At 39.4% G+C, this 26,584-nt stretch overlaps 1 protein-coding gene across 1 annotated transcript; it reads right to left on the bottom strand.

The window, feature by feature from the left end:
- Positions 1-43: 43 nt before the first annotated feature.
- On the bottom strand, positions 44-26,584 carry glrbb (glycine receptor, beta b). Its single transcript, XM_039814341.1, has 10 exons — positions 26,231-26,584; positions 22,333-22,471; positions 19,742-19,848; positions 18,456-18,523; positions 12,272-12,498; positions 10,744-10,826; positions 9,990-10,130; positions 8,090-8,242; positions 4,759-5,051; positions 44-1,629 (listed from the first exon to the last, which is right to left on the bottom strand). Exons 2-10 carry the CDS (start codon positions 22,452-22,454, stop codon positions 1,333-1,335), a joined length of 1,491 nt encoding a protein of 496 aa, XP_039670275.1. The 5' UTR covers positions 22,455-22,471; positions 26,231-26,584; the 3' UTR covers positions 44-1,332.

Below are 26,584 nucleotides of genomic sequence, written 5' to 3'. Positions count from 1 at the left end.
TGCACTTTCATTGATAACAGTCACAGAAGAAGAACATACAGGGTTTAGGAATTCAAATCTGTGTTAATTTTTAATTACATCAAATGGTGAAAAGTCATTGGATCATTTATTTGTCTTTGCTTGTAAACTTCACAAACACATGGCCACAGCTCACTAGTGACCCATTTACACACGCTACAGTTGGGTGATGTTAAACAGTAAATTTGTTGGAAAGGTGGCAGTGTTACATAACCATCTGAACAGGAACAGTGTTTCACATATCCATTTATCTTCTCAAGAGCAAATCATAAGAATAACATTTTATAAATACTTTATATATATATATATATAACTTTATATATATATTTTTTTATTTTAAGATTTTATTTTGATAAACATGCAATTTGTTTAACATGCAATATAATTACAATGTTACACTTCGCAGTGAAGCTTAAATAAAACGCTTTAACTTATTAAACTTGCAGGCAGACTCCCACTTGGCAAGGAAGTGAAAAATCAAATAGCTATTTACAAATGCTCTTTTATAGATCTGTGCATCTTCTAGTCGGTTGGTACGGATTCAATCTTTCGTGGGTTATATCTGTATTAACCCTGTATTAACCCCAAATCCTGCATTAACCTCTCAAGTACAATTAACAATAAATTAAGTATTTCAATACAAGATGCTATATATCCATTTTATGTAAAGAAAGATTAAATAAGAATAATTGTTTAATACAAAAATGATGATAGCTGTATATTTGTATGTAAATACAAATGTGATAATAATAATAATAATAATAATAATAGTAGTAATAATAATAATAATAATAAATATACATTTTATTTTCTTCTTATGATTATTTTGTATGGGTATGATTCACATTTCTCTATGAGTGCGTTTACATGCACACTCATGCGCTTTCTCACTCTGATCTGGTTTTTGGAGTATCCCGGTTATCTGTCGCACATGTAAACATCATAACCTAGTTTTAGAAACCTGGATATGCTAGCTGGAGTACTTTGATAGAAACCAGGATACCTTGGCATTTAAACGTCTTATCAAGGTTAATGAACATTCTTTGTTAGTACCAAAAGTAGTGGCTAAGGTGGTGAGAACGCCTGCAGACAGACGATCAGAAACCTGGATTCTGTAATGATCATGTATACAGGGATATGAATAACCAGAGTTTTCAGGATAAGACTCAAAACCAGGATACTAGTGTGCATGTAAACACACTCAATATTAACTTTGGAATTAAACTTTTTGAATGTAATCAGATTAATAAAGCACTCACGGGAGGAAAGTGTGGGGGGGGCGGGGGTGAACAATACAAGATAATTACAAAATTTTCACAAGTATACGGACCAATAAACCACGTTGAAGAAGAGAAAGGAGAAAGGGAAGAGGGCTCGGGCGTACAGGTCAACCCTTTTGGCAGCAGAGGGGATGACTGGTTTCGGAGGAGGAGGTTTCTTGTTGTTCTTGGCATGGGATTTGCCGTGAGCACTGGCGATATCGATGGGCTTCCCGTAGCAGTCAAAGTTTGACAGCTCAAAGTCCCGCGGGAGCGAGCCCACAATGCTGAAGTCGTTGGTCCGCAGGTCTGATTTGGAGGTGCACACCTTCTTACAGCGAGTCTCCGCCACCTGGGTGCAGGAGAACAACATGAGGGAAAACAGAACTGATCATTAAATTCTGCAGCATTTCATCTGAAACGTATAAACCGAGATACGATTAGTCTAATAGTCTGAAAGCGCTGCTGGCCGCCCCTGAGGCAGTGTAACCAGACCAAAGTGGTTTAAAAATGACCGACTGAGCAGTGGACTGGGATTGTTGTGCATAGCGCAATGCACTCTGTCTAGTGGTACTAACAAAGATTATTCCATCCTGCAGAATAAATTATTCTTTCGGAAAAACAGTGATTAACTACAGTGGCTCTTGACTTTATTTAACTGTTACTTCAGTTAAACTAATCTCTACTGTATACTGACATACAGTAATATGTAGGACTACAGTGAGAATGTAATATATAAAATAAAAATGGTAAATGCTGATGCCCACACCCACATTTGCACCTGCCCCTCATTCCCTAATTATTTACCCAGTATTTATACCAGCCCCCTTTTCCCTGAGTCTTTGCCAGGTCATCTATAGCAGCCTTAGCATTCTAGCCCTTCCCTTAGTTACCTGCCTTCCTAACACCAGCCTTGTTTTGCTTCGCCTGCCTTCACTGATTAAATAGCTGTTACCAACTTTTTGCTTTTTTTTTGGCTAAACTATTTAAAAATGGCGGGTTTGTTCAGGACACCCCCGTCTGTCGCTAGCAATGATGACGCAGTGATTAGTGACGACTCTCTCCGACCAATCAGTAGTCTGCAGGTTTTCACGTCACCTTTTATTATGGCCTCAGCTCGCTTGGAACCTCGATGGAGATGATACTAAAAAAAGTACCTGCTGGCAGGTACCAGGGACTTTTTTTCATAATGAAAAACAAAAAAGGCGAGAAGAGTCGAGGCGAGTCGAGCAGGTACCATGTAATGGAAAAACGCCATACTATGTCCCCCACAGGTATATCTGTTTATCAATCTACTGTGTATGTACTGTATGGAGAGATGTATAGATACATGGATAGATATGTACACATACCACCACAACAGATGCCACAGACATCCACTAAACCCTTTTTGAACCACAGCCATCTGAGAGTCTATTCATGTCTGTCTGTTTATTTGCTATTAATCAGTTTTTCAATCTTTCTGTCAAGTGGGAAGAGTTTATGAGCTGACCAAACTCTCTCTCTCTTGTCCTTGGTTAAAATCCATGTCCTTTCTTTATAGATCCCTTGCTGGTTGACCAAACTGCACACATATATATCATGTAGAAACTGACTCTGCAACTCTACAATCATAGATTGGAAAAGGACAACTGAATGCTCCACTTTCGGATGTACTGTTCAACGCATAAAAAAAGTGCTGTAGGAATCATCTAAACTGTGAGGAACATTTAAATGAGGCTGTTTAGGACTTTGTTGGACTCAGACTAAAAACAGACCACACTTTGAAAGCCCAGTAAAGAAGCTGTTTGATCCTGAAGCTTGGACAGAACTCAAACTGATAAATCAAAACTACTGTTATTTAAAGAGAAAAAATACATAATTTTGGAGCCAAAATTAGATTTACTTTGTGCTCTACAATGTTGACTAATATGGTAGCTGTCTCATCTGGAGTCTTGTAACTCCTCTACACCCTCTGTGTGCCATCACAGTGGACAAACAGTGCTAATAAAAAACTATCAGCAAAAGGATGTAGTTTAATGTCGTCCAAAAAAAAAAATCCTTTTCATCAACTTCCCTGAAGGCCTGTGGGGTGAACGGGATGTAATCAGACTATAGATGCTTACTCACTGAAGTCATTAAGCTCATTAGAGCTTCATTATTTTGATTTGGTTTTGACAAGAAAACCTATTAAACCTCAATGGAATAATGTAATCCCCTCAAACCAAATGTGGTTCGGACAAAGGTAGACTCAGAGGTAAATGAATTTCAATTAGGCGTACAATTGAAAGACCCATAAAACATACTGCATGCCTGATGTGCATGTTAAGTGTCAGACTTGAGTCGTGACGAAACTGTGTGTTAGAGGCAATGGCAATTCTTAATGACTGGATTTCTGTTTTGCATTTAGATTAGATCTCTATGCCCCACTGTTACAAACCTGCCTGAGAATGTTTGAGCTGTAATATACATTTTGTCATTGTGTGCTCCTGTAGGTGGGAGCTTACTTATCATATACAGTACAGGCCAAAAGTTTGGACACACCTTCTCATTCAATGCATTTACTTTATTTTCATGACTATTTACATTGTAGATTCTCACTGAAGGCATCAAAACTATGAGTGAACACATATGGAATTATGTACTTAACAAAAAAGTGTGAAATAACTTTAGATTCCTCAAAGTAGTCACCCTTTGCTTTTTTTGATAGCACTGCAAACCCTTGGTGTTCTCTCAATGAGCTTCATGAGGTAGTCACCTGAAATGGTTTTCACTTCACAGGTGTGCCTTGTCAGGGTTAATTAGTGGAATTTTTCCCTTAATAATAAAAAAAGCAAAGGGTGACTACTTTGAAGAATCTAAAATATAAGACATGTTTTCAGTTATTTCACACTTTTTTGTTAAGTACATAATTCCATATGTGTTCATTCATAGTTTTGATGCCTTTAGTGAGAATCTACAATGTAAATAGTCATGAAAATAAATAAAAAAACGCATTGAGTGAGAAGGTGTGTCCAAACTTTTGGCCTGTACTGTACATAAACACAGACATATAAGCACCCGCTTACACAAAGCAACACTAAATTGTAAATTGTTCTTTTTTTTGACGATTATGTTTTGGCATTTGACCTTTGTTTTAGATAAAGTGACAGTGTGGATTCAGACGGGAAACAAGGGAAGTGAGAGAGGGGTAAGACATGCAACAAAGGTCCACGTCGAGAATCGTACCAGGGATGTTGCAATCATATACTATAAGTCTTAACCAATAGGCCAACAGGAAACCACCAAAACAAAATCTGACCATGAGGCAAGATCTCAATTGGCCTTACACTTAATGGATATGGAAAATACTACTATCACTGTAAAGAGGAGATTTTGCTGATTCCATGTGTACGAAGTCTGCACACTGTGGTTTGACCGAGTAAGAATATACAGTAACTCTTGTAATCTATGAACACACACAAGCAAACACACTTAAGTTATCAAAAAAAGATCTACTGACGTGCAAGGTGCTGACATGCAGCGGCGTCCCTCCGGTCCCGTTGACCGTGTTGTTCTTGGCAGTGGGGCTCTTCCCTGCAGCCTTCTCCTTGGATGCCATCTTGGCCTTCTCGGCCTCGATGCGCTTCGGGCTATTGAGCATCACTTGAACCACAGCGTACTCCACCAGCGAGGCGAAACCAAACAGCAGGCAAGCGATGAGCCAGATGTCGATGGCCTTGACGTAGGACACTTTGGGCAGCTCCGATGCCAGGGAGGTGCACTCCGAGGACAGAGAGAGCACCGAGAGGATGCCTAAACGAAGAGGAAAGTCAATTAACCTTGTCAGTCAGCAAAGTTAGAGGAAGTTAGATGTAAAGAAATTGAAATTCTAACTTTTCCCCTATCTATGATTAATACATCTTACTTCAACACTTCCTGTAATCTACTTATCTGATTAAAGAATAGGTAAAGCACAGCAATAAATCTGACCAGGCAATCAATGTCAAATTCTGTTACTTGACAGTTTTTAATATTTGGTGGTATGGACACATTTCGGTCCGTAATAAAAAAAGTAATAGCAATACCTAGCTAATCATGTGATATAGTGTCAACATATACCAACGACATGAAACAGTCCAACTCGTGAAGCCTAGATGTTTGATCCCACTGAGGAAAACCATTTGATCCACTAACTGCTGGGAGAACAAAACTATGCATTTCCTCTTCAAAGCACAAAATACTGAACAAATTAATCCTCCAATATGCACAAAAGCTGTAATAAAATGCTCACATCCACACAGGGTTTCTGAGAACATGACTGCAATTAGATATTCATGACCCTTCCTTTACCTCCTTTATTAGGACATCTCCAAGAGCTCAGACAGCCTATAATAGCAGTAATTAAAAAAAAATTTGTTTGTTTTTTTATCTATGATAGCTAACAGGATTACAGGTTTCGAGATCCCCCCCGCACAGCAGCAACTCTTTTAAGCTACAGTAGAAATCATTAAAACCACTGTCTTCAGATGGTATTATAACCACCACTGAATGGCTTTACTTCCCTTTCCCTTCCTATAATGATTTTTTAGAGAGATAATAAATACAATGGAATGACCAATGGGTTTTGCCTCCAGGCCTCAGTATGGTCACTCATCAAGGATGAGGTTCGTACAGGGTTCACAATTTATAATCTAACTGTTCCTTTCACACTGGTAACAAACTGAGCATTGTCATCCTGAAAACGGCCACCTATTATCCATGAAAAAAGTAAAACACGAAAGGTGGCGATACTACAATAGCTTTGTTTGCCTTGTTCCCCAATGACAGACTCAGCTGCGTGTACAAAATAAATCTGGACTTCAGACAGACAGACAGAAAAACTCAAACTCTCAAAAAATTGCCTATTTCTGGATTTAATGCAATGGTAAACCCCAAAACACACATTCTCAGTTAAATGAACACATGGGCACATATACACAAGGACACACACATAAATGCTCACACACAGAGAAGAGCAATAAATGAGAGTCGTCCCACACCTAAATGTTGACTGACCTGGACTGATCCCATTTAGAGAGAAGTCAGAGGAGGCTTCCAGGAGGAGTTGGAGTGATGATAGGATGAAAGTAGTGATAAACAACTGGAGGGAGGATGGAGGAAAGAAGGCAGTGGACGACTGGAGGGGGATAACAATGGACTATGGTATCCATGCAGCCCTGCACACACAGAGGTGCCCGCGTGATACGGTTTGTGGGTGACAATGACATATTATACACAGGTTCAACTATGGTGGAGTAAGAAAAAGTAAAAAGTGGAATGGCCCTTTTTCCAGCAAACACAGCTTGGTCAAAATTGTTAATATTGTATGTACATTTTACCATGTGCAGTGTACATACATGCAAAGCCTGCATGTATGGGAAATAAATTATGAATGAAACACATTCATATTACCAAACAAAGTATAATATTATGTCTTAATATATATATATATATATATATATATATATATATATATATATATATATATATATATATATATATATTAAGACATAATATAATGTTTGGTGACTTATAGCAAATGGAAAAAATAAATTAAGAAAATGGTAAACAATGAGGATGTGATGAGAAATTGTGCTTTAATAAAGGTATAAGTATAATCTATAAGTCTTCCATTTGGATCAAACAAAGTGTCTGAACCTAGTTCAAGAGTTTCTGCCCCTTTTCCATCATGCAGGTAAGGCTAGGACTGTGCCAACAACTAACACCGTGAGGGAGGCACAAGAGAGACACTAGAGATAGCTCATCTGTGATTTATTCAGTGTCTAAACAAAAACACACCATAAATTAAGCACTAGCAGTACTAAAGCATTCTAAGCACCTCCTTTGAGCTCAGGCTAACAGTCTCGTAATCTAGCTGGACCTTCTTCAAGTTAGAAAGATGTGTGCTTTTTCAGTTTGGAAAAACAGCACTACTCCTCAAACGCCTCAGCACACCCCTTCGTTAATTTGGGTTAATGGGGATCAGGTGTACCTTGTTGGCCAGCTGAGTGTCTCTCAGTCTCCTGAAAAACTCCTATTGGCCACAACTGATTAACATAAAGATTTACCAGAAACACAGCATGCACTTGTTTCCAGCCATTAGCTAAGCTTTGTACCTGCATATTTTAAACTTGAGTTGAATTGAGTAGCCAAAGCAATTTTGTCAGTGGAAATCTGTGTATGTGGCTAAAAAGGCATCACATCACAGTTCAACAGGAAAAGATGCAGGCTAGAAAACTGAATCCAGTGCAGTGTTTTTTTTTGTTTGTTTTGTTTTATGTTTTAGGCATTTAGGTAGTTTGATGTGAATGTTGGCAGACCGATGACAGACGTGGAAATCAAACCTATTAGCCTAAGTGCCGTTACTGCACTTAAATGGGCTTAAATGCCCATGTATTTAGACCTAAACTAGATAAATGCCTCCTAAAAGCACTAACTTACTTAAAGCACCACTGTGGTGGTTCCCGTCTGTCAATTACAGCTATATTCAGTGATTTGTGACATATAAAACAATACTGGACATGCCAACGTGCTTGATAGATAAAGTCCTTCATGGTGTCAAAGTGAATGATGTTGTCATGATGGAGATGAGTGGGGCCACAATGTCAATGATCCCTAAACACATTTATTTGATCAACTTCAATTTTCCCCCCATGGATCACACACAATCACAGTACCTCACCCACCCCTCTTTTTGATCTAACGTCCAACCATGCACTCAACCCTGGTTGAACAGCACGAGGAATATTTACACATTCTGTGTTTTGGTAAATGTTAGTGGAAGGTGGGGGAATTGATCAAATATTCCTTACCCAAAGGCACCCTGGCGGCACTCGCATCAGGGTTGATCCAGAAGGACAGCCATGAGAGGACTACAATGAGCAGAGTGGGAGCGTAAACACCCATCATGTAGAAGCCAACCTGTCTCCTTAGGGTGAAGATAACCTCTACACAAGTGTAGTACCCTATACCAGAAAGGATATAATGGTCAAATATGATTGATGATGAAATAACTTCAGTAAGAAACACAGCTTACCTTAAAAGTAAAATAAATTAGAATCAGACAGAGTACATAAGTTACTGGCACCATACATAATTGTATTCCAACAAGATACAAACAGCGTATAGCTCCTTTTAAATGAGATGAATTCATATTAATATCTCTTTGGAATTACAAGGTGGCGGATTTGAAAAAAAATCCCTGACTCGGCTGCTCTTAATTACAGTCCAAACGATGTGCCATGAACACATCATCAGACGACTTGGGTCAATTCAAAGAATTTGGCCCCTCATGACTTATTTCGGTCTAGAAATGTTAACTTCTTTCCGTTGATTGGAAACAGAGCAAGTGAGAGGAATTGCCCTATAGTGACTTGGTCTATTAAATCTGTATTAAACATTTAGAGGAAAGCTAGCAGCCAGGTTAAGTCCTCACACAGCTGTGTGCACCATTAGTAATAGAGAAAACTAAAAAGAAGTGAAATGAAAAGGTCAATGGGCATAAGGACTTTAACATCACTTTTTGCTAACTTCGTTAAAGCTTAGACCAGTTTGAGCACTCAGAGCAGCACTCCAAAAAGCACTGCTTTCAGTTTAAACATGTCTATTATATAGGAGACATTGATCTGTCCTCTGCCAGTTAGTATTTTTAGTGGATAGGAACATGTTCCTGTTTAGAGGAGGTTCTCATTCTTAACAGTACAGAATACATTTCCATTCATAAATGATCAATTCTACCCGATCCATCTCTACTGGAAATGTGGTCTTCCTTAGTCAAGCTTAAAGAAGTATGGAATAAGCATCATTACGCTTTAGACCTCCTACAGCCACGTTGTGTTTCTTCTCTTTGAGGCTGGTCGGTGGGTCCAATGGGGATGGTAGAGTGAATGGGCTGAAGTAATATTTAACTAGCCTGGGGATCTCTGGGTGAGCTTTATACGGCTTATAAGGGCTGCCTGTGTCGCAGAGCAGGCTCAAACCAGTCATACACAGAGGTGATCTTTGTGTCTGGCCAGGTTGCCATGGAAACCCGTTAAAAGGCTGACTCATTGCCAGCAGTGTGCCTCCCAAATGCGAGAGCTCTGTTGGCTGATAGAGATTTTCCATTTCATTGCGAATGTCGTTTTACCCTTACATTGGTCTGTATGCATGTATGGTACAGAACCAGGACCTTTTTTGTAGTTTTTCTTCTATTTTATTATATGAATACTCAGCCCTGCCAGCATCCTGTGCAAAAGGCCAGAGTTGACATCTTGTACATTAGTCTGAGTATGTTCAAGTTCATCGTAGCAACCTCCACCCAACATCTTGGAAATATCTATGTAGACACCCACAATTTCATAAAATTGTATAATGCAAATCAGATTTCCCATGCAAAGTGTGACTGGTGCTTACTGACAATCCAAGAACAAGACCCACTAAAGAAGTAACCAAATGGTTAAGATGGACAGATAAATACATTTGACTTTAACTATTCTGCTGATTGACAAATTGGTCCTAACCAAGACAAATAGTAATGTGTCAACAGAGGAAGGGCAGAAGACGAATTTCCATTAACATAAATGTATGCAATGCATGACTTAAAATATAAAAAATTACCCCAGCTTTACCAAATTGTTTGTCCAAACTTAATCCTTAAAATAACCCTGTTTCATTTTCATAACTTCATGTTTATAAATATGTAAAAAACTAGATTTAAGACAAGGACAGTACCTGTTCCAGAATAGAATTTGGTGCAGTTCCCATAATCAATATCTTCTTGTCTGATATCAAACTGTGGCAGAGCGATGGCGTCCATTTGCACCGGGTCTCCTGTCTGCCACATAAACCGCAGGTCGTCTGTGGTGTAGCCAACTGGATGAAAGAGGTACAAAGACGCAAAAAGAGTGAATACACGTATACATATACACGGTATGTATATATAATATATATATATATATATATATATATATATATATATATATATATTATATATACATACCGTGTATATGCCCACAATATCTGCCTACATGTTAAACACACAAACAAACAGAAACATACAATCAGAGCATACAAATATAACACTAACGCTCACTAGCAGAAAACGTGTCAGCAGTCAAGTTAGCCATTAGAGGCTAATGGCTTTAAGTTTTTTCGCTCATTCAAGTCTAAACTGCTTTGTAAACAAGATGCAATAACCACAATCAAGCTCAATTAGCTGTTAGGCTTAACAGCCTTAAAATATGATGAGTTATTCTACTTCTCTAAGTGTTCTCTACAGAAAGAGGCTTCTAAACACAAGCAAAACATTTTAATTTACACCAAAACTACTATTTTATAAAAACAACTATATTCCCAACTCATAAATACTGTATCTCCCAAATACCAATAAGCAGATATGTTAAAGTCCAACTCAAACCACATTCACAGAGCAGAAACATGGTTTGTGATTGGTAGTTTAAAGTGATATTAAATCAGGAAAACTCACAGCTTTCGAGTTGCATCTTACACCTCTGTGTGTCCATAGGGAACAATGTCAGATCTAGCGGACAGGAAAGGGTGACGGACAACCTGGAGGAGGATGAAGAAAATTCTGTTTTCAGGTTTTCATTATGCTGTGCTTTTGTTACCCTCTGCTATCCACACACTTGCACAAAAAGCCTTATTTGCATGCCACTAGTATTACTTTGACTCAAAATACTCAAAATTTCAGACATATTCACAAGGATTATCTCTGCAGACGTATGAAACCTAACACAGCAGAGTGTCGCTGTAGCCCCAACTAGTTTATATTGATGTGCTCTTGGAAGATAAAATGTTTTTCTGCCAAATGCTACAGTTTGCATGTAAACAATCTCGTAATAATTTAGGAATTTCCCTCTCGCAGCCCGCAGCCTCAATGATTTTTGAAACAGAAAGAAAAATAAATAAAGAAAAACCCAGGAAATTCTTGTAAGGGAAACAGGCCTTCCCTTACTGATTGAGATGCACACAGGACTAAAATAATCATTGCAGATTTGCAGTGCATTAAGAACACAAATTATCAATTATTACATTATCACATTAGGGTCTCCAGGGAAGAGTCCTACGCAACTAGGCCTTAAATCATATGATATGTCTTGCGTACACACATATTTAAAGCTGCATTAGGCAAGCTTTGACTGAGCCTGATAATGACATTAAATTGGCATTCTGTTTCACATGGCACTTCATTCATTCCGCCTGACATTGTGGTCATGTTAATTTTTGTTTATTTGGAGGGGGTGTTATTTTGTTTTGTTTTTCCCTAACCAATCAGTAATGATTGGTGTATCCATTCTATCTTTTTAAGTTGACATGGTAGTTTTCAGGAGCAGTTACTGTTTTTAACATTGATCAACAGCGACATGTTGATTTAGGAGTTGTTGTTTCTGTAAGTGGACTTACAACAACTCCTATGGCTTTTTTATCTCGTCTCCATTTTTCTGTCACTATTTTTCATAAATGTAGCCTTGTAGCTATATTTAATTCAAAGACAAAACACTGAAAAACTGAGATCAGCAAACCAAAATGAACCAAGGGAATTAAAATGTATCTTCATAATCTGCTGTGGGTGGAGACCTCTCTGTACCTAACAGTAAATCATGTGATTAAAGGTTCACTGTAAGATATGCGGTGAAAGGCAGAATTATTTGCAAAGTTTCAAGAAGATCGTTTTACCAGTTCATAACTTACATTTTTATACAAAGGCCTCATAACAGTGGTGGATATGATACTGTGTGGATATATTTTTGTTTTTAAATACTTTAAAGGTGATGTGACATTTTCCTGTAACAATGCATGCTGTTCACACTCACCGTTTGTACTACCTACCTACTAAAACTAATGCGCTTGTATAATTCGCATATTACCCATGTAATCGTCAGCCAGGACATGCAGAGCTGCCTCTAAGGCGGAAGTCAGGCGACGTAGTATAAAGAGTGTTTCACACATTTGAACAGGGAAGACAATGAAAAAAATCTAATCAAATTCATTACCTCATACTGATGAGGACGTCCCCGTTACGGAAAATGAAGAGAAGAATGTTCTCCTGAGTAACGTCATGAAAGTTGGCGCTCTTCTCGTTAGCGAAGAACAGGTCAGGTTTCCAGAGACATTTGAACATCTTTGGATCAACAGTGAGAGAATCCGACTTGAAGTCCTGCGGTAGCTTCAGCCTGGGGTCGTTCCAGCGCTGCCGCAGGAAGATGTTGACTCTGTAATCCTGTTAGGCACAACAGACAAGCACAGACGTGGTTAATGTTTGTATCATGTTGGCACTATTGGACAGACGTTAGGTGCTTTTAAAGGGATTAATGACCTCTCTTGCATTAATGGGATTCGGTTAATGCTTATTTTCTATTCACATTTTACATTAAGCTTTAAAAAGAAAGGTGCACATATGGACGGCAAAATGGCCGCTTTTTATTTTAATGTCCTTGGGACTCTGTTAGAGATCCCTCTCCATAACACTGAATGACATTATATATACTGCTCTTCTACCCATGTGCAGTTAAAGAATAAGAAAAAATCTTCCTGTGAGTTACTTTTCCTAGGATACAGCTGTTCCACCTTATTGACAGGTTACATTTTCTACATATTTCAAGTCATTGACAAGCAACATCTTCTCACAGTAAACAATTGAAGAACATCAACATACCACTTTAACGTGCCAAGTGACATTTTACAGCTGCAGCCAACACTCTCATCACATCTACTTTGAAGCAGTCAACATACAGAAAACATAGTCCAAGGGTCAAATGTTATCGATGCAGCGACATGTGATACTTAATGCCTCATTAGAGAGCTTATTAGTGAAATTTCCACATTCTTGTTGGTGGGAAAGTATCACTCAGTCTGGCTTTGGGACGTTGTTTTTTTTTTTGTGCCCGCTTTGATGGCGTGCCACAAGCTGTTCTGGGACCAGGTGTTAGGAAGGACTCATAATGCTGAGTGTGAAGATGGATGACATGTCAAATAAGGCTGCCAAAATACCAGCTGTATGTGGGTGGGTGTATGTGTGTGTGTGTGTGTGTGAGAGTGTGTGTGTGTGTGTGTGTGTGTTCCTGGGTACAAAATTAACTTCCATGTTCATCCCTTCATTGTTCCTAATTCTTGGGAAGAATATTGTTTTTTGTTTTCACTGCAGCAGCTTCTGTAGAGTCTGCTAAAAGCCAACATTTGTCATTGCTTTATGCTCTGCACTCTGGTGTTTAAAAAAAAAAAAAAAACACAATGGATTGAAGGTGTTCATGAAATCAGCAACAGGGCCCTTAATGGACCATGATAACATTCATATGTTACCACAAACCACACACGTATCAAAGATTGGACAAGGGATTCAAACATGGTGTTGCATTTATTACACTGACATCTGCTTAACCAGCTCATTGCATCCTATCCCCATTTCATATACATATGCGTGTTATTGTCTCTCTCTGGTTAAAAAACAAAACAATTGACCTTGTAGCTCAAATTCTTAGTAGTTTGTCAGTATAGTTTTAGAAAGTCTGATGCTGTTGTTTCCTCTGTAATGGATGTGTTTGGGTCACATGACCTGCAATTCCAACTTTGGCCACAATGATAGAAATCATCAAACCCTTCTCTGAGTGCCAGCATTAAAGGTGCTGTAGGTAGGATTGCGAAGATTCAGGACTGAGCCAAAAAATGTGAACATCGACAACTTCTCAGTCCCTCCCCCCTTTCTGCTAAAGCCCAAAACAGTCTCCTAAGCCCCTCCCTGCACAAGGGAGAATGAATGCGTGTGCATGAGCAGTGATTGACACGAAGTTAGACACCGTTAACTTTTGGTTAAATTTGGTGAATTACTTAGCCCACTTCCCTGTTTGTTAGCACGTTTAGAGTGGTACCAATGCATGCCTGGTGTTTTCCTGTTTAATTCAATACCATGCTCTTCATCCTTGCAGCAAAAGTGAGCTCACTACAACCTCTCATATACAACGAAGTGAAATCGCGGTCAACCCGCGATTAATTTCTAATGCGTTTAATGTTTCAAATTAACCTTACAGAAATCATTAAACACGTTAAGTTTGACAGCACTAAATGGCACGATCATTTTCATAATCATGATGCACACCCATGTTGATAGCTGACTGCCGTTTGCTAAGATATGGATAAAGACAGCCTATTTTAATGGGTCCTGCTCCTGGCACTTACCAGTACATCTTGCTGATGTGAAATGAACTCTGCTGTCTGTCCCTCATCATGTCCCTCTGTGAGCTTTTTGCATTTTGCTGCATCAGTCTCGAGAGACTTGGCCCTCTTTTCTTTGAATTTTTCCCATCCACCTTTCTCCTTACGTTTTCTACTAGCCATTGTCACGTCTAATGATGTAGGCCTATAGACTGGGTAAACCCAGCCCGATCTGCCGGTGATTTGATTTCGACCTGCAGTAGGCCTATTTTTTATTTAGTAGCATATAAGTGATTGTATTAGCGCCCCCTGCTGTTGGCTGTTAATATCGCTTTATTAGACTTTTTTGTGCCGACAGACGTCGGTTGGACGGACGTTCTGGACTTTTCCCAAACACACAGATTGTCAGCCCATACCTGCTACAGGCTGTAGGTGGTGCCAGATGAGCCGGATTTTTTTTATTTTTTATTACCTGCTTCATGTAGTTCTACTCGAACATAGGGTCAGTTTCAGCAAATATGACAGAAAGTTTTATAAGTCTTACCTACTGCACCTTTAAACTCAGTGATCCTCTAGTGAGTACATTTTAGTATCTCATTTTAAAGGTTTCTCTTGCTTTTTGTAAATGTGTAATTCCTTGCAAAATAGATTCTTACTGGAAACTATTTTAGTTACAGCCAGGTTTGAGCGTGAGAGACAACCAGCTGAACTAAATGTGGTTTTACAGTGCATCTGTTCTTCATGAAAGTACATTGGGTATTATATATTTTTTGTTTCTGCACTATGGTACCTTTATCTCCAGTAAAGCATTCTGCTACACACTGGACTGAACTGCCTGTGAATTTACTGAGATATACAGTAATATTACAAACAAGAGTCCTTTTTTCCTTTCTGCTAAGCTAGAAAGACACTTTCCACACTAAAACTCTTCCTCTGGACCAAAACAGCACATATACTAACTTATTTAGATCTTTTTGCTATATATATATATATATATATATATACACAAATACAAATTCTACATGCCGGTGTTTTCTTGTAACTCTGACCCTAGATTATTCTCCAATACGTTAGATCCAACATTGTGCAAGTGTTGATTATATAATTTTCATATGAAACTAAATGTCATACTGTATACATCTAGTATACACAGTGCATAAACAGATCATTTTCCTGGCAAAAATACACAACAGATACAATGTTGGATTGATCCATATAATTTGTTGTGGTATGCTGATGCACAATGTCTACAGTATGAGGAGACAAGAAACCACATGAAAGGTTTCCTTCTTCTCTATTGTATATGGATTATAAATAGGCAGGAACTATTTCAAAAACTCAGCTAGCACCATTTTATACACAAAGGTCTGAGGATGGTTTATAAATCCAGCTGTAATCCAGAATGTGCTTTATTTTCCTGCCAGTAAACATTTTTTGGGAGAAGGAGCAGCAGTCAAATTTTTTATATCTTATTTTGGAAAGCCAGTGCTCATTTCTATACAACCTAATTTTAGACTCAAATGTCCAACTAGTCCTCAAGTGACAGCACAAATAGCTACTGCTGGCTCTTCTCTGTCTGACAGAAACGCAAGCCAATTCCCACACCTTTGCCTTTCTGAAAACCAGACAAGGAAATATATCTTCCATCTGGCTCACTATCAAGCTGCCTGTACTGCATTTGATTCCTGAGATATTTAGCACAACCGCTTTTTGAATCAGCGAGGAAAACTCAAACTGAGAAGCAGTACAACAACAACAAAAAAACACACACCAATTTATTTCATTTCACAACATCAAATTAGTCATCCTCTCCTGATGGATACAATCATAAAGTGAAAATAGATATCTTAGTGGATGTGAGATGCTGTATGGTCTAGGGAGGTGTAAATGATGAGAGAGGATTTCCTGAGATCAGATACCCCACAGCGTTATAAATGGAATGGTAGAGGTGAACAGCTGTCACTTCGCTCTCCTCCTGGATTCGTTTTGAAGCTTCCTCACTTTCATTTTCTTTCTGTCTTTCGGCTGGGCGTCCAAGGGGACGAGGGAAGACAGATTTGCCATCTGGGAGTCCCTCATCTCTCTTTCTCTGGCTCAGTCTTGGCTCTTGCTCCTTCTCGATCCTATCTCTTTCCTTCTCCTGGCTTCTCTTTCTTGTAATTCTTCGCTATCTTGCTCCTTTCACTTTTTCTGTGCTTTTCTCTTACCTTTACTATACTCTACTTTATATAATGCATTCCCCTTTACTCTTTCTTATTTTTCTTCCTCCAACCTTTTCCAGTTCAATTTCCTCATTCTCTTATTCATCTTTGGTCTACTGTTTGGGTATGTCTTCCTTCTCTGTTCCTCTTCACTTTACTTTTAGCTTCCCCCCTTTTTTTCCCTCCTGCCCTTCGTTCTGACTTTCTGTCACTTTCACTTTCTGCTTACTATCTGATCTTTGTTTTCTTCCTCAGCTCTTTTCCACATTCATTTTTCCTGTCTCTTCCTCCTCCTGCCTGCTCTTCATTCCTTCTTTTTCTTCATTTTCTTCCCCTCATTTTTGTCTCCTCTTATGTTTTTTCCTCCATCATCCATGCAACCCCACAATATGTGTTTTAAGGATTTTATACGTTCAGCTTTTATCATCATAATTGGTCTGTAATTGGTCCTGGTGAGAAACTCTCTACAGGAAGATTTTTACACGGACACACTCTACTGATCCACTGCCAAAAGATATATTTCCAGAATACGTTTTCATGCAGCTCCAATTCCAGGATATAGGATCTAAGGCTTTGTTCAGAGTGCCACTCCTTATGAAATGAAGTAGGAGAACATTGATCACTGCTGTGGACTGATCCAGACCTGCAACAGGACTCTGGGGGCCAATTTCTAAAACCTACCGTAGCACTCTGTTTTTGTGAAGACTGATGTTGGCAGCATATTCCATAACTATAATTGGATTGTTCAGGCAAGACAAATTATTATAATGTCTTGCAAGTATTTGAGGCTTGTGTGCTTTGCTCTGCTTTTTATGTTTAGCTGTTTTGTTTGAGGAGTATGTAAGTTATATTTGCTCTCCATCACAACTGACCATTGACCAAACAATACCAGGATGTTTAAAATGTGAATAAAATGGAATTTGCGAGCAGCGCTGCATTGACAGCAGTTTGACAGCTTTGGCAAGAACATCAAAATGATGTCATTTCAGTTGTTAGTTCAGTTGTTTTTGTTAAACAAAGTAAAAGTTTATTTTATGGTATGTCAAATAAGAAATGCAAATCTGTCTTTTAACAAAATTCAAATTGCTTAACCATGTTGATACTATTCTGATGGTAATAGAAAAGAAAAATTGCACTGCAATTAAAGGTCATAATTTCAGACTCAGGTTTGGATTGATGACCCATCTTGTAACTAACAGGAAGTGCCTGCATGATTTGTGCAAGACAACATGCTTGTTTTATTACTGTGGTTTCAATTATTTTGTTGAGAATGTAGGTTTTGTCTTGGAATAAACCCTCTGGGTTGCATCCTGTAAAGCTGCGTTGCAGAAGAGTTTATGAGACAGAATCAAGTCAAACTGTGGCTAATGTCACACTGCACTGCATTCATTTCAATATCCTTGTCACATTATTGAACACATTTACTGAGACAGAGACAGTTAATGTGTGTTGGCTCCTCCCAGCAGCTTTAAATTAAAACACGGCGGTAAGCTAGGCTCATTAGAAACCTTGAGGAATGTTCCCTTTATTGTTTCCTAAGTGTTCAAGAGTCGACCCAGCGCCGTCCTTGAGTTTAATCTGTTCACTAGCATTCAAACTGCACTTCTTTATCAGCAATTAAGCCATCAGACAAATGAGGCATTAAAACTCCAGTCTTCATAATGATTCAGTGCTAAATGGTCTGATACCGGCTAGAAAACATGCGCATTCACCTTTCTTAGAACTTGTACGATAAAGCAGTTTTCAGCTTTGATCCACTGCATCTGATTGGCAGAAGTATTGATTATCAATACTGTCAGGCTAAAGTGGTATTGAAGTGAATTCTTACCATGGTCGTTTCTTGGATGGAGCCAAAACTGTTGATGAAAATGTTCACTCTGTCTTCCACAGGAATTCCTGGATTTAGAAAAAAGGGACGAAGAGTTTGTAGGATTAAGGCCGCTGTGTTACAGTAAACCCCTCTCGTCCTCTCTGCTAAGCTAGCACTCTAAACATATACATATATGGCATTTCTCACCCCTCAGCCTTTAGCATAAACTATTTAAATCCTTGATGAATGCTGACTGCTCACCCTCCTTTGAATAAACTGTTTCCTTTGAGGTGTTTACTGGAGGCTCAGGAACTTTACAGGTTAAATTATATCATGAAATTCGCAAAATGAATGTGCAGTATAGAGGTGGCATATACCTTACAACTCCAATGCATTAATTCAACCAAGAAAACTAACAAATATTCAACAAACACTTCTAGTGTTAGCTCAAAATTCTCTATAGGGTCTTTAAAAGCAGCTCACTATTTTATAGGCCTGCGCAAAGTAATGCACAAGGCACAGTTTAGGATGTCATTTGGGAGATTATGACATGGATGTTTATGGACGGGGAGCTTTCAGCCCACCCTGAAATCAAGAGCAGATGTTTGGCTGCTGGACCAGTCGCAGGCAGACAGAGAGGGAGCTGATTCCGCTCACAATACATCAAACACTGAGTCCCAGATACAGCTTCTGCTGCCAAGTGCCAGAGGATGGAAACTACCTGAAGACTGGTAAGACCATCAGTCAGACGTAGAGGTCATCAATCACCTCTTTGTTATTTTTATTGTTGTCCTCTGTGGGACTGAAAGCCTGGTGCAGTGTGACATTTACAGTACACTGTAAACACTGTAAATATGGATACTTGGTGGACAGTAAAAAAAAAAGATAAAACAGTGGCAGATTCTAGAGGCGGAGGTGTGAAAAACAGTAGTTAAATCAAATATACAAACTTCACACTGTAAATATGTATTATTTAATTCCCATAACAGCCTGTGTGTAAGTCAACACCTGTTGAACATGTTGAACATGTTTTTGAGGAAAGACAGTCAACCTGAGAACATCGGCTTACTGTAACATTGTTGTAGTACATGTTAAATATGCAAGTGTATGTGCAACAGGAAATACATTTTCGTTAATGTCTCATGCACCGTTTATGCAGACACTTGTCCCTGCACCAAGTCTATGAAAGAAATCTGGACCTACATATTCATAGTATACTCGTGTCTTTAATTAGCATGACAGCACCAGAGCAGAAATGTCAATTAAGAATAGACAGAGACAGATGAAGACGAAAAGAGACTTGCCTTTGAAGTTGGGCCTTATTCTGGGATCATAGGTGATCAGTAACCTGTTCAAGATGTTACTGGTTGAATTTTCAGGGACTCGGGCCAAATCCTCAGATGACAGCTGTCTGCAAACAAGAAAGACAGAGAGGGAACTGCAGGCACGATTACATTAGCAGGTCAAATTCCTGTCAGATGAACAGTGCAGATGAACAGCACACCCACTTCTACTCTGTATACTCTTTGATTAAACTATAACCTGAGAGAGCTACCAGTTAGGGATTAAATTAGCTTTTAACATTTGGACCAAGCAGGCAATGTTGAGTGGGGAAGTTGGAATGATTCTCCAGGCAGATAGGGAACATTTTTTTAACCTTCTAGAGCAATTACGCAACACCTTGACGTCATTTAGCGTCATATTTCTAACAAAGCCATGGGTCTACAGCCATGATAGCGGCTCCGTGAGGCTGTGCTTAGGTTTAACTGTGCTTTGAGCTAAATGCAAATGCCAGCCTGATGACATGCTGACAGTGATAATGCTCACATGCTCATATTTCATAGGTATGTTTACCATCTTAGAGTTTTATCACGCTAACATTTGCTATAGCACTACAGTACAGCAGATTGTCTAAGGAAATTGATTTTGGTTTCTATGAGGAAATGGTGTCAAATGCTTCATAGAATACAACAATATTATCAAGAATATTCAGTTCAGGTTCAAGTTCATTTGCAAAGTTAACGAATGAAAGACATGTTACCCAATTTTTCTTGATTTCATTTTAGTTGCCTGGACTCAATATATCTACCATGTGGGTGGCAAAGAGTAAACATGACTTTTCAAGACAAACAGTATATATTTTCAAAAAACAGCTGTCTACTAACAATTACCACCATAACATAATGTGGTGACTTTTAGAGAAGTTCAAGCAAACATGATTTGTTGTCTGAGGTTGACTGATGAAAAAACAATGGTACGGAGAGATGGAAAGGGGAGAACAGGATCTGGCAAGAAGAAAGAAGAAAAAGAAAGCCTCCCTGTGGGTGGCAATGATTTTCCTGCCAAAGAATTCCCCCTTCCCAAAGCACTTTACATATCATTATGTAAACCTTATCATGCACTGAGGATGAGTTAAAGTGCTCCATAGGAATGCCACACTGTGTGTGTACGTTCTGCGGTTCCTCTGATCAAAGTGAAACACATAATTCCCATCCACTAAACCTCTTTTTTTCTCTCTTTTAACAGGCCCTACTGACAACCTCAAGCACAACTGCTAAACTGGAACCAAGTGGTTCCCTTGATCCACAAAGGCATCCGCAGCACTAAACTCGAAATATGTCATACAGCTTACACTTGCCAATACTGGGCCTACATCAAACGGTTTTGCCCTCATTTCAAGAACTTTCATTGTCGAGCCATTTGTTACCATTTAAGGAAGTAGTGGATGCAGCTCTACACGGCATAGAGACAATGGGCAGTTCAAAAGGCATGTTGGGGAATATTCATGTTCATTCTGTTATTAGACATATACAGAATTTACCTTTTTAGTTTATCCATGACTTGACAACTTCCGTTTTTATTTAACACATTCTTCAACCTGATCTCACAGAATTCTGTGAAATGAACACGGCCCCTTAACTCAAAATCTGTGGCAGTTTCACGGAATCGTAAAACATTCCGGGATGGGCCCACGGAAGAATTCCGTTAAATACACGGCCCCTTAAGTTAAGGAAAAGGTGACACGGGGGAAGAACGGGACGGTTGGGTTCAGGAAAAGGTCGTGGGTGGGCTTACGGTTCCGTGACACGCGAGAAGAACGGGACGGAAAAGAAGAAAGCGACTTTAGGAAACTTGACACGCAGGACACGAACCCTGGTCTCCTGGGTGAAAGTCCTGTGTTTGACCCATCCACCACCCAACCAACCTCCTTACGCGGAATTTCGGCCTTACATACTACTCGCTACCGTAGTCGCTCTTGATGCTACGTCCTCATTGACTTTACATTGGCATTGTTTTCCGTCGTGGCCACACGGAATTTTCACACATTCTGTGCCACCACCACGTAATGCGTTGTTAACAGTTTGTGATCATTTCACGGGATTCTGTGAGACCAGGCTGTGCTAAACAGTTGCATATGATACTAGACATTTGCAGACCATCAGCAAAGAGTAAATAAGGAAATGCTAAGTGGCCAAGGTAGCATCAATCTTATACAAAAAGCTGTGACTTGAAAGTATTCTATGTTTTTTAACACCACATGCTTTTTCATGATTTCTGGGATGTCCATTGTTCCTAATTGACTGTGTTACAGTTTCATATCAGACTTGAGAAGCTCTGCAGTGAAGCAGCTGACGACTGAAAAGTAAGATCCATAGACAGAGTTATGCTTTAACTGAATGCTAAACGGCACCTGAAAAGGTCATTAAAGGGGAACTCCACCAATTCCACACAGAAATGTCAGTTTATTGGTCAATGGGGGTACTACCTAGCTAATGGCAACAGTAGTGTAATGTCTGTTCTGACTTTACATGAAGCACAGTACGTGTCATCTGTCATGTGTCATGAGTCATTTGCACTGTATGACAGCACATGGTGTGGTTTATCCCATACTTACGATGGACAGTAAACCTGCTTCCCTTTTTTCTTTCCCTTCTTTGTTCCTTTTTCTTTGGCAGATCCTCCCTCTAGACAAAGAGAGAGGACCAGGAGAAAGATGGCGAGCTTCTTAATGTACATTCTGGTGTGAGATGAGCCTGCGGAGGGAAAAACAACAAACCATTTATCCAAAGAAAAGGAGTCACAGCATTTACATTACTCAAGTTTAAAGGTCCCATGGCATGAAAACGTCACTTTAGGAGTTTTTTTAACATTAATATGCGTTAACCCAGCCTGCCTATGGTCCCCAAGTGGCTAGAAATGGTGATAGGTGTAAACCGAGCCCTGGGTATCCTGCTCTGCCTTTGAGAAAATGAAAGCTCAGATGGTCCGATCTGGAATGTGCTCCTTATGAGGTCATAAGGAGCAAGGTTACCTCCCCTTTCTCTGCTTTGCCCGCCCAGAGAATTTGGCCCACCAATGAGAGAGAGACATCATGGCTTTCAAACGAGCAAAGTGGCAGTTGGTCAAGGCCACAGACCCCACCCTCCACCTTGCCCCCCCTCTCTCCTCCTCAATAGCTACAGACACAGAAATGGCACATACTAAGGAAAGCTCATTGTGGGACTGGCTCTAGTGGCTGTAATTCTGCACCAAGGCTGAATTTCGGGAAAGAGACTTCAGATACAGTATTAGGGGACCACTAAGGCCTATATAAAAGCATCCAAAGAGCAACATGTCATGGGACCTTTAATAGTGTGCAATTTAATAACCCCCACTAAATTGTATTCTTGTCACATTCAACAGATCTCAGCATCCAATGGCAAATGTCACAGAGGACAGTGGCTACTTAAGCTTTGCCCTCAACGTGTTTTCTAGACACTGTGACTTTTCTCTTTACTTTCCTGACAAGACGCATTCCCATTTACTTAGCATGCATGTCACATACAGTTAATTTCTGAAATGTAAATAAATAAAATAATAAATCTGACATGGTTTAATCAAGTAGTGCAAGTTCAAGCATAAATCCAATCAGTGGATTAATGCACCTGGATAACGACGGTCGGTCATTCAGGACTTGTCAGGTGAATGTGACCCTGAAATATTGTCTACCTCAGTCTAGAGCCTGCAGAAAAAAGGTCTTAATAATGCTGATTTTGCATGCAGCTGTATATTGTCTTTTCTATCACCACAGTTCTGTTTCACGATCTTTATAAACTATATAATTTGGTTTGATCTATGATAACTGTAGTGTTATTGTTCAATCCATTCTCACACAACAAATACTAAAATGTAGGAGATAATGTGGTACTGTGTCTTTGCCATAAATCTCTTTGTTAGAAAATCCACAGCCAGCTAACAGTAACAGAACAATACATACAGTATACAAATGCACACTTCAAGGCACAGGTGGTGCACTTTTGCATTTCTTGATAGTGGTCATTAATCAGCTAGCAGCCATAGTACCTATGTGATTCATTCCCCATCTAGAAAACTGGTCCCCTTTCAGTGCATAGTGACACTGAGACCCACAGCTTAGCCAACAGCCTCACCCCCACCCTTCCAGCAAGACTGTGTATTAACTGAAGCAGTTTATTGTCTAGACAGAGACACTCTAACTTTCTCACTGCCTTGGCCTAGTAACTCCTCGACTGTTCGTCGCCCGCACATTGATCATAATATTCTCCAGCAGAAATTGTTTCAGCCACTCCATTTAGCGATTCTTGCAGAAATATTCTTGCAGGAATATTCCTGCAAACTGCGGGATTGTGTTACCATTGTGGAGGAGAAGGTGGTCACCATATGTCAACACTGACCCACACATATCAGATGGCAGCAGCTGAAGTTATCAGGAATGTTTTACTTGGCAACCAACCACATTTCTTAAAACAAAAACATTTCTTATGTGACCTACATACAATTTTCTACATGACAACTCCCATCTGGACAACTCCCATCATGACCATCTACTCCAGACACATGTTAAAATCTTGCTGCCACTCAAAATATGACCACTTGCATGAACATACAGCACATCATAGCAGTGTTTTCCAATTTCTTTTGGCTTGTTACCCTTTAATAACCAAGCAATGTCCCATTCCAACCCTTCCTCACAGGTTACATTTGTGTGTGAGCAGATTAACCAAAGAGGGTCATTGCTTTCTTACATTTAAAAAAAAAAATCTGAATCGTTATCCTAAAACTCTTCAGTAATCATGAGATTTTTTTTTTAAGTTAAACAAATAAACATCAGAAATGTTCTGTCTTCGGCACCCGGGTAGCTCTGTTGGTAGAGCGCCTGCCCATATGTAGAGGTTTACTCCTCGACGCAGTGGCCGGGGGTTTGACTCCGACCTGCGGCCCATTGCTGCATGTCGTTCCCCCTCTCTCTCCCCTTTTATGTCTTCAGCTGTCCTGTCAAAATAAAGGCCTAAAATGCCCAAAAACATTATCTTAAAAAATAAAAAATAAAAAATGTTCTGTCTTCTACTATCTTGTGAATTATGTCACAATGAATCATCTCACTATCCTTAAGATTTGTCTTGTGATCCATCCAAACCCTTGAAGGGCGACGTTGCGTCCTTAAATTTTACATTTTATTTATAGTTTTTAGAGTCGTAAAAGTCAATATTTCACAAGGGCAAAAAAACTGAGGAAAGTCATAAAAATAAACATAATTTTGAGCAGCAGAAACATTGTTTCTCCTTCTTCCTTGTCTTGTGGATCAACTTGTGACCCCTGTATGTATCACTGTATTAGGGGCTTTATGCATTTATGATAATATTAAAAACTGATTACCTGAAACCTGAACCTACATTTTTTCATTAAAAATATATCAAAAAATAAGTTAATTACAAGTTGCACAACTCCTCTCCAACAGACTCTGCTTTAGTACCCAGACTTTAACCTTAATCAAGTAGTTATCGGAAGGCTGTTTTGGGGGTTGATAATGCGAGGTATATTGGAGCAGATTTGAGTGACTTGTTTGGTTTTGTTGATCTTGTGCACTTTGTTGTGTGTATTGTATACATTTTAAGAGGTAACCAGGCTACCATGCACACCCATGCTAAACTGATTCTTTTGCAGATAGATGTGGGTTCAGCAGAGGACAACTCCATAAATTGACCACGGCTCTGCCTGAGTCAACTGTGCTACCGCTGAAGAACATTACCCTTACCTGTGTTTTACTACTGGCAATGTTAAAACTGCATAGTCTGGCTGACAGTGACTCAAGCAGCCTCACATGGTCTGCCCCATGGGTCCAAGGTCAATAAGCAATTCGGCTCTGCCCACATATTTTCCACAGGCTGTGCATTTTTTTCAGAATCTGGACCACAATCATGTAGTTCTATGGAAATTAATCAATGTGATAAGATAATAATCGCATATTAAATGTAAATGAGTGATTATTTTTCATAAGCTATTTAAGTTAACAGTGAAACACTAAAGGTATGGGATTTTGTGTAAAATTATATTTGATATTCACTGTTTTCTTTAATATGATACACTTCAATGGGCTATCCGGTGTTCTTATCTAACTGCAAAAACCAACGAGGAAAGGCCTGTGCAATATGCTTATCAAAAAACTGATATGCAGCCAATGCAATACAGCCAGTAGCCTATACGCAAACTACCGGAGCACTCACAACCTGTGGCTGCTGGTCGTGTTTGGTCTTTTTGGAACAAGAGAAAAGTAAGTGACAGAGGCTGACACTTGACCACAGCCGGAGCATCAGCAAAGCAGAAGGACTCGCGTGAGAACAGCACAGCAAACAGCGACCACCATGACGGGGGGGCATGCAGGAAGGAGAACAGGCTACATATGAACGCGAACATGCGAGTACACATCACATGAGCGCACGTTACGAACATAAATAACACGAAAGTCGTCCATCACAAATCATGCCACCACTTACCGTTTGGATTTGTCACCTGTCAATTCCTTCGAAAACTAGACCCGGTAAAGCTGACAGTGCGGTCGTTAACAGAGCCTTCTAGACCATACGCTGTCTTTCTTTCCCATTCTGTTCTCCGCGTCCACCACTTTTATTGTTGTTGCAGTTTGTTGAATGAATTTGTTGAAAAGTTACATCTCGGCAAAATGCCAAGTTTTTTTTTATTACCTCGCCCGGTTTGTTGTTATTTTGGAATCAGTGTGTGTATATATATATATGGCTGCTGTTCTTTCGCCTCAGCTCGGGAAGCCCAAGATGGAGGCTTGCGTGGTACCTGTCATGCAACATGCGCAGTAGCGGATGCACAGAGCTGGA

Source organism: Perca fluviatilis, chromosome 10 (assembly GCF_010015445.1).
Source record: "Perca fluviatilis chromosome 10, GENO_Pfluv_1.0, whole genome shotgun sequence".
Lineage (NCBI taxonomy): Eukaryota > Metazoa > Chordata > Actinopteri > Perciformes > Percidae > Perca > Perca fluviatilis.
Note: the sequence above shows the minus strand (reverse complement) of the source record. Positions and strands in the feature narration are given on the sequence as shown.

Coding starts and splice junctions, on each gene's coding strand:
- glrbb (XM_039814341.1), bottom strand. CDS start 22,454: ATGTACATTAAGAAGCTCGCCATCTTTCTCCTGGTCCTCTCTCTTTGT. Junction 12,499..18,455: donor CCATCCAAGAAACGACCATG/GTAAGAATTCAC, acceptor TGTGCCTAACAG/GATTACAGAGTCAACATCTT. Junction 10,827..12,271: donor GACGTCCTCATCAGTATGAG/GTAATGAATTTG, acceptor ATCCTCCTCCAG/GTTGTCCGTCACCCTTTCCT.